General features: G+C 32.9%; 1 protein-coding gene across 1 annotated transcript in view; it reads left to right on the top strand.

Annotated features, from left to right (window-relative positions):
* The window catches only part of LOC142355469 (uncharacterized), a 152490-nt gene extending 142505 nt beyond the window's left edge, over positions 1-9985 (top strand). The window contains exons 8-9 of the mRNA XM_075407634.1: positions 4529-4600; positions 9966-9985. Coding sequence (XP_075263749.1) covers positions 4529-4600; positions 9966-9985 — 92 coding nt within the window. The remainder of the gene's footprint in view (positions 1-4528; positions 4601-9965) is intronic.
* Positions 9986-10286: the final 301 nt, after the last annotated feature.

The raw sequence follows: 10286 nt of genomic DNA on the forward strand, positions 1-10286 counted from the left end.
TTTTTTCCGTATTCATCGCAAATCTTACAGCTTTGCACCGTATTCATCACACATCTTACATCTTTTTAACGCATTCATCACAATATCTACATCTTTTTTCCGTATTCATTGCAATTCTTACATCTTTTCACCGTATACATCACACATCTTACATCTTTTTACCGTATTCATCATAATTCTTACATCTTTTTAGCGAAATCATCACAATTCTCACATCTTTTCATCGAATTCATCACAATTCCTACATCTTTTTACCATATTCATCACAATTCCTACATCTTTTCGCCGTATTTGTCGCATTTCTTACATTTTTTCATCGTATTTATCACAATTCCTAAATCTTTTCACCGTATTCATCACACATCTTACATCTTTTTAACGCATTCGTCACAGTTCCTACATCTTTTCACCGTATTCATTACAACTCTTACAGCTTTTCACGGTATTCATCACACATCTTACATCTTTTTAACGCATTCATCACAGTTCCTACATCTTTTCACCGTATTCATTGCAACCCTGACAGCTTTTTAACGCATTAATCACAGTTCCTACATCTTTTCACCGTATTCATTACAACCCTGACAGCTTTTAATGCATTCATCACAATTCCTCTTATCTTTTTTCCGTATTCATCACAACTCTTACATCTTTTTAACGCATTAATCACAGTTCCTACATCTTTTCACCGTATTCATTACAACCCTGACAGCTTTTTAACGCATTAATCACAGTTCCTACATCTTTTCACCGTATTCATTACAACCCTGACAGCTTTTAATGCATTCATCACAATTCCTCTTATCTTTTTTCCGTATTCATCGCAAATCTTACAGCTTTGCACCGTATTCATCACACATCTTACATCTTTTCACCGTATTCCTTACAACCCTGACAGCTTTTTAATGCATTCATCACAGTTCCTACATCTTTTCGCCGTATTCATCACAACTCTTACATCTTTTTAACGCATTAATCACAGTTCCTACATCTTTTCACCGTATTCATTACAACCCTGACAGCTTTTTAACGCATTAATCACAGTTCCTACATCTTTTCACCGTATTCCTTACAACCCTGACAGCTTTTTAATGCATTCATCACAGTTCCTACATCTTTTCGCCGTATTCATCACAACTCTTACATCTTTTTAACGCATTAATCACAGTTCCTACATCTTTTCACCGTATTCATTACAACCCTGACAGCTTTTTAACGCATTAATCACAGTTCCTACATCTTTTCACCGTATTCATTACAACCCTGACAGCTTTTAATGCATTCATCACAATTCCTACATCTTTTTCCCGTATTCATTGCAATTCTTACATCTTTTCACCGTATACATCACACATCTTACATCTTTTTACCGTATTCATCATAATTCTTACATCTTTTTAGCGAAATCATCACAATTCTCACATCTTCTCATCGTATTCATCACAATTCCTACATCTTTTTACCATATTCATCACAATTCCTACATCTTTTCGCCGTATTTGTCGCATTTCTTACATTTTTTCATCGTATTTATCACAATTCCTAAATCTTTTCACCGTATTCATCACATATCATACATCTTTTTAGCGCATTCATCACAACTCCTACATCTTTCCATTGTATTGATCACAAGTCCTACAGCTTTTCACCGTATTCATCACACCTCTTACATCTTTTTAACGCATTCATCACAGTTCCTACATCTTTTCACCGTATTCATTACAACTCTTACATCTTTTTAACGCATTCATCACAGTTCCTACATCTTTTCACCGTATTCAATACAACTCTTACATCTTTTTAACGCATTCATCACAATTCCTACATCTTTTCTCCGTATTCGTTGCAATTCTTACAGCTTTTCACCGTATTCATCACAATTCTTACATCTTTTTAACGCATTCATCACGATTCCCACATATTTCTACCGTAGTCATCACAATTCCTACATCTTTTCACCGAATACATCATACATTTTGCATCTTTTTACCGTATTCATCACAATTCTTATATCTTTTTAGCGCATTCATCACAATTCTCACATCTTTCCACTGTATTCATCACAATTCCTACATCTTTTTACCGTAATCATCACAATTCCTACATCTTTTCACCGTATTCATCACAATTCCTATATTTTTCCACCCTATTCGTCGCAATGCTTACATTTTTTTATCGTTTTTATCACAATTCCTACCTCGTTTCACCGTATTCATCACAATTCCTACATAATTTCACCGTATTCATCGCAATTCTTACATTTTTTTTACCGTATTCATCACAATTCTTACATCTTTTTAGCGCATTCATCACAACTCCTACATCTTTCCATTGTATTCATCACAAGTCGTACATCTTTTCACCGCATACATCACAACTCCTACATCTTTTCTCCGTATTAATCGCAATTCTTGCAGCTTTTCACCGTATTCATCACACATCTTACATCTTTTTAACGCATTCATCACAGTTCCTACATCTTTTCACCGTATTCATTACAACTCTTTCATCTTTTTAAGGCATTAATCATAGTTCCTACAACTTTTCACCGTATTCATTACAGCTCTTACATCTTTTTAACGCATTCATCACAATTCCTACATCTTTTCTCCGTATTCATCGCAATTCCTCCAGCTTTTTAACGCATTCATCACAGTTCCTACATCTTTTCACCGTATTCATTACAACTCTTACATCTATTTAACGCATTCATCACAGTTCCTACATCTTTTCACCGTATTCATTACAACTCTTTCATCTTTTTAAGGCATTAATCACAGTTCCTACATCTTTTCACCGTATTCATTACAACTCTTACATCTTTTTAAGGCATTCATCACAATTCCTACATCTTTTCTCCGTATTCATCGCAATTCTTACAGCTTCTCGCCGTATTCTTCACACATCTTTCATCTTTTTAACGCATTCATCACAGTTCCTACATCTTTTCACCGTATTCGTTACAAATCTTACATCTATTTAACGCATTCATTACAATTCCTACATCTTTTGTCAGTATTCATCGCAATTCTTACAGCTTTTCGCCGTATTCATCACACATCTTACATCTTTTTAACGCATTCATCACAATTCCTACACCTTTTCTCCGTATTCATCGCAATTCCTCCAGCTTTTTAACGCATTCATCACAGTTCCTACATCTTTTCACCGTATTCATTACAACTCTTACATCTATTTAACGCATTCATCACAGTTCCTACATCTTTTCACCGTATTCATTACAACTCTTTCATCTTTTTAAGGCATTAATCACAGTTCCTACATCTTTTCACCGTATTCATTACAACTCTTACATCTTTTTAAGGCATTCATCACAATTCCTACATCTTTTCTCCGTATTAATCGCAATTCTTGCAGCTTTTCACCGTATTCATCACACATCTTACATCTTTTTAACGCATTCATCACAGTTCCTACATCTTTTCACCGTATTCATTACAACTCTTTCATCTTTTTAAGGCATTAATCACAGTTCCTACATCTTTTCACCGTATTCATTACAACTCTTACATCTTTTTAAGGCATTCATCACAATTCCTACATCTTTTCTCCGTATTCATCGCAATTCTTACAGCTTCTCGCCGTATTCTTCACACATCTTTCATCTTTTTAACGCATTCATCACAGTTCCTACATCTTTTCACCGTATTCGTTACAAATCTTACATCTATTTAACGCATTCATTACAATTCCTACATCTTTTGTCAGTATTCATCGCAATTCTTACAGCTTTTCGCCGTATTCATCACACATCTTACATCTTTTTAACGCATTCATCACAGTTCCTACATGTTTTCACCGTATCCATTACAACTCTTACATCTTTTTAACGCATTCATCACAGTTCCTACATCTTTTCACCGTATTCATTACGACTCTTACATCTTTTTAATGCATTCATCACAATTCCTACATCTTTTCACCGTATTCATCACACATCTTACATCTTTTTAACGCATTCATCACAGTTCCTACATGTTTTCACCGTATCCATTACAACTCTTACATCTTTTTAACGCATTCATCACAGTTCCTACATCTTTTCACCGTATTCATTACGACTCTTACATCTTTTTAATGCATTCATCACAGTTCCTACATGTTTTCACCGTATCCATTACAACTCTTACATCTTTTTAACGCATTCATCACAGTTCCTACATCTTTTCACCGTATTCATTACGACTCTTACATCTTTTTAATGCATTCATCACAATTCCTACATCTTTTCTCCGTATTCATCGCAATTCTTACAGCTTTTCACCGTATTCATCACACATCTTACATCTTTTTCACTGCATTCATCACAATTTGTACATTTTTTCACCGCATTCATCACCATTCTTACATCTTTTCACCGCATTGATTGCGTTTCTTTCACTTCTAAGCGATTTTTAGCGTTGACACCTTGACCCATTAGATATTCAAATGAACTTTTGTCAAGCTCCCTCTACCATCACGCTAACAAATTGGATAATCTGAAACTGAAAAGGGCCAATTTGTTTAGACTTCGTCGGTTTCGTTGACATTCTGCAAAGTCAGGCACTGCGATCGGAGCTTCGGATACTGATGATGGCTGGTAAGTAGCATGGATATGTTACTTGATATACACACTAGATATTGATGTTAAATGGCAGTGAAGAGATGGCTGTGATGTTCTGGTTTTGCCAGCGGTTTCTAATTAACGCAACGAATTATACTTGTATTGAGACAACATTTATTTACGACCAGAAAGAATCGAGAAGGCGTCTTTTTTAACGGTTTTAACGGATTAATTTTTGCAATATACTGAAATACACTTTGGTGTGTCGCACTTTAATACAAAGTATTCGACAAACGATCAAACAAGATAGGGGTCTTTCCCGTTATAGCCCACCCCCGCTTAGTGGTCAGATAACCTATAGCCCCTCCCCCCATCATGGTAATTACACCATAATGGGGGGGGGGGCTAAATTTTCATGGCGGGCTATAATGGGAAAGACTCCAAGTTAGAGCATAGACACAAAAATTAGTTTTGAGAGAACCAGAAAAATAGGTTCAAAAGGTTTTTCGCAGAGCTAGAGAGACCTGTTTGTTCACACGAGGAACTTCAAAAAATTTTCACAATCCAAGGAGGAGGCGCGCTTATTTATTTTTACAACTCGAAGAGGAGTAATGAGAATTGGAGATTTTCATCCAATATTTTTTAAGCTGTGGCCTAATGCTGTTCCGCTGCGATTACGCAGGAACAAATTATATTTATATATAAGTTTAAAAAAATTACCCCTTTTAAATAAGATTGTCTGAAGGTGTTTGACTGCTGATTAGATTTGAAGGGGGCATCATGAAAGAGAGCATAAAAATTTTGTTCATACGGCTGTTTGTGAAACAGCCAGAATGTGCGTTTTAAAAACTGTTCTCTAAGTCTATGCCAGCGACTTTTTGGTTTAATGACTAAATGGTTCTTTCTTATATTCAGTTTTTTTTAGTGTTTATTAACTTTGGCGTCAAAATTTTCAAAAGACTATAACCAATATTATCCAAAACTTTTTTGATGCTTGTCTGAACTTGATTCATCATTACCTTGCGCTATTTAGGAGGTTTTAAAATATTTTCGCAAAAAATGTATAGTCTGTTTTTGGTAAATTTTGAAAATTATTTCGAAATTACAAGCAGTTTTTATGGTACTCATTCTATTTCTGATTCTTTTGCGTATCTCAAAAACAAAAGTCAATGCAACACGTCAAGAAACATCTATATTTTAATTGTGCGGTTGGTACGAAATAGACAAGAGCGAGTTATGGTTTGCTCACTTCAAAGACCGAAAAAGAACTAGTGTGTGAAAAACTTTGCAACAAGTTAGCGCGTGCGATATCTACAAACTTTTTTTATAGCCGCACAGCGATAGCTGGCGCTTTTATTGACCTTCTTTTGGTTTTTACAATCCAAGAATTGGATTGTTTTTGGTGCTCTGTCTTTTACAATTTAAAGAAAATGAATTTATTGTGGCGCTTTCTTTTTGTAAAGACTGGCGCTTTTACTGACCTTCTTTTGGTTTTTACAATCCAAGAACTGGATTGTTTTTGGTGCTCTGTCTTTTACAATTTAAAGAAAATGAATTTATTGTGGCGCTTTCTTTTTGTAAAGACTTGCTGACACGTTTTCATGATTTCTGAAGTCAATTTGAAGCGATGATTTTGGTCAGGCGGAAACAGAAAGCTGAGCGAAAAGGAGTGGTTCTGCTGCCGTGAAGTTATCTCCTTCTAATTTTTAAGTAAAGTGAGAGAATGTAGTATGAACAAAAACTAGCGTTTTCGCTAGTGGTTTTTCGTTCACATGCGGCATTTTTGCTTTTATTTTCGCTGTTTTTCAATTTTTTTGGTAGTTTTTTTCTAATTGGTTTTCCCAATCAGTTCATTGTCCATTCTAGGTCCTAGTTTTTTCTTTAGTCTTTTGAATTTTGGGTTAGGACGTGTCCTGCTATGCCCCTTTTGTAAGATGTTTTCACCCATTATTCTATGAGTTTGAGCTTTCAAAAACAGGCGAATCATGTTACTAACTCTCAGAGGGCATTAAGATTCGTTTGACCCCTTAGGACGGTTTTAGAAGTTTTTCAGGTCTTGAGATTGTTAAAATAGCAAGCAAAAGTTAAGTTCACGATGAAAGTCTCAATTTTTGGACTCAAAACTAATAATTTTCATAAACAAGCGATATAATTCTGTTATGTGTGTTTTTATGCGATATGTTTTGGTAATAGAAACTTAAACCCCCAAAATGACAGTGGTTTTTGCCATTTTTTCAAAATTTAAAAACTTTTTGACATTTTATTTAGTTTTTCTTTCTTTTGAGATCGATGACACCTCTTTATGGCCTCGCAATTGGTTATGTTATATATTTAAAAGACTTTGAAATAATTTTGAGGATTATATTTTCTATGATTTTTGATTTTTCTTGTTTACAAGTTTTTTTTTAAATTTTTATAGGCCATTGAAACTTTTTAGAGAATTGAACCGTGTAACAGCCGAATATTTTTCTTCAATAGGAGATCTCGGGTTTGTGGATAATTTTATTTCGATAAAGTTTCGCTTTCAAGATTTTAGCCTTAAAAATTCTAGCAATGTCAAAATTTTTTGTTTTATCTAAATTTCTGAGACTCTGATTGGCTGGCCTTGTTCAAATGGTCTGTCAGTCAACGATAGGAAATTTTAAATCTTCAATCAATTCTTTGGAGTTTATTTCAGGATTTGTCTTGATATTTTTTGTAGGGTGTTTTCGCACATTTTTCAATTAATCTCATTTTTCAACGGTTCAATTAATAATAGTTCAATTGAAAAAATCATAATTGTGTACTTTGAGTGTGCTAAAACTAATCCTTTTTGTCATAGCCTAGCCCTGTCGAAGGCAGTTGAGTATCATAAAAGTTTCTTGCAAAGAAAAGAGATTTACGCTACAGTTGAGATGTGATCATATTGGCCGATTTCATTTCTTTTCTTTAACAATATTATCTGATCAAATCTAATGAATTTCAGTAGGGCGGCTTTCACTAAAAACCAATAAAAACAATTCGGCTGCCAAAAGACTTAAAAAACTTCTTCTATGTAGTCCAACCATCCTCATCTAATCTCTTTTGAAAAAATTTACATATTGCAAAAGTCTGATATATAAAATGATTATCATCCATGGAAACCCGGGTCGAGACCGAATGGTTTACTAGTAAGAAGTTGCACGTTTCTCGCAAAAGATGGTAAACTTGTAAGGGCTTACAAGTCGAATGATAAACTTTTAAGAATTTGCAATTCGAATGACTAACTTGTAAGTTTTGTGTAAGAGGAATTAAGTCAGTGGATGTCAGTGATTAAACAATAGAAGCAGAAGTATAAAAAGATTTCTTTAAGAATGTTGGTAAAGCAACAGTTAACTTTGGAAAGAAAGTTGCTAATAATCCAATTAGAGCATCAGAAATAGCAAGTGAAATAGGAGGTGCAGCTGCAAAAAGAAACCCTAGAGCAACTTTATCAGCCACTTCTGATTTAAATAAATTTGCAACTACTGGTGAAAGTATAAAAGTAGTACAAAAAGGAAGAGGGTTAAACTTAGGTAGAAAGAAGATGAAGTAATTATATTAGAGTATAATTATAACTATAGCTATGGGTATGAGTATAACTATGACTAAGAATTTGACTGTAAGGGGACCTGTTTCGCAGATAACTATGACCATGAATAGATATAGATCTAATAGTAAATTTTAATACTAATACTCTTATTACTAAATATATTATCAATAATTATTAACTTCAGTTTAAAAAACTACTCAGCTTGTTTGTCTTATTCTTCTTATACTCCCCATATACTTTAACTAATTCATTATATTCATCACTATCTATTTAATATCAGTCTTTGATTTAGTATATAGTTTATTAAACTTGTTACTAAACTGTTTATTTAAAACATACATTTGTGAATACTTTATAAATTTATTTCTTATTTTAGTAATTATTGATTTTGATAATGAACCACAAACAGTAGCTGTAGCAATCCTATGCCTACTAATGCAACTGATGTTGATGTTGCAGTTGTTGCTATTGATGATAATAGTATCTCTGTTATCTCAGCTATGTTAATATAATTTCTGTATCTTCTTAAATTCATATTATAAATATTAGTTTTAATTTCCTAATAAGTTGTAATATCTTCTATAATGCATATATTTTTAAAGTTATTATTAGCTTGCATTTTATCATTTATGTATTGTTCTGAGAAGGAGTTATTATTAGGGTAAAGTAAAAGTGCACTAGAATTAGTTTCTTCCATTTTTATATAGTAGAAAATTTTGCTTTAGTTATAGTCATAGTCTTAGTCTTAGTCATAATCATAGTCATAGTCATAGTCATAGTCATAAATATATAGTAAAATAACTCTCAATATGTTTCATTATATCCTCATGATTTAGGTCATAGTGCAACTCTAGTCTTGTTTTTTCTTTATTGTCTACTAGCTTACTTTCTGATAATATAGCTATTATATATTGTACTATTGTCTTTTTATTCTTTAAAAGAGCTTCATCAATAGCAGAATTTGTCTTTTCATTAACTACTTTAAATTCCCTTAGACCAGTAGTGAACTTAACATATAGCTGTATTTTAGTAATATTCTGCTTAAACTTATTATTATTAAATTCCTGTTTTAATTGATTATACTTAGAGATGGTATCACTAGCAGCCTTATTGCAAAAGTTACCATTAATTATAACTTCATTTGCTGATTTAATAAACTCATTAATTGTTTATCATTAACTTGTATTTTGTTTAGTTGTAAGGTTTTAGTTGTAACTTTATCGAAGTCAGACTTTTTTTTGTTCAGTTATTTATTTTACTTAAAATATCTCTTTTATTAGGAGAGGCTGATAAATTGCTATCACAATACTCTTTATTATCAACATCTTTTTCACCAATGGGAGGGTGTACATTTGTAATTTTATAGGTATCCTTCATGTCAATATTATCAATCTCTATCTTCTAGGAATAACTGACGGGCCTTACTTGTCGATAGATTGTTAGTTGCTGCTGATTGATGTTTTGCTGGTTGAATCTATCTATTGTCTTCTTTGCATTTGTTTACTGGAAAAATTAGGCCAAGCGATTCTAAAACTTTACTATTAAATTCAAAATCAAACACGGATTTTAACAATTACTGTTCATATTATTCACCTTCTTTTATCTCACCATTAATATCGTCTATTTTATATGTCTGAGGTTGTTTTTGAAACTTTGTTAACTTTAGGCAATTCTCTATTCCATTTAGAGGTGTATCGTTCAAAGAAAATGTTACGTTTGTCAGCGTTCTTGACATATTCAACAACTTTAGGTTTATTATTCTTAAAGTTAAATGAGTTTCTAACTTTATCAAAATTATTAGAAGCATCAACGGGTGTCATATTAATTGTTGAATTAATGTTATTGTTATAGGTTACTACTGCATCGTTTAATTTATTTACCCAATTACCATTCCCGTTGATGAACATTGGTTTATGATTTATGTGCAATAATATTCTACTGAATCTCTCTATAAACACAGATTTAAGATCACTATATGTGGAATATAGCTCTGTTGCCCATTCTCCAAGTAAAGATTTAAATGTTTTGTTGTAAAACTCAATACCTCTATCTACCCATAACTTTTCTGATTTTTTATCTTCGAAGCCACCTTCTGGACTTGTACCTATTACCTTTTTAAAACCCTTAGTTTTAGTTGTAACGGATTTAGTTTTTAAGGGTTTAGTCCCTGCA

This window comes from Convolutriloba macropyga, chromosome 2 (assembly GCF_964194025.1).
Source record: "Convolutriloba macropyga chromosome 2, txConMacr16.3, whole genome shotgun sequence".
Lineage (NCBI taxonomy): Eukaryota > Metazoa > Xenacoelomorpha > Acoela > Convolutidae > Convolutriloba > Convolutriloba macropyga.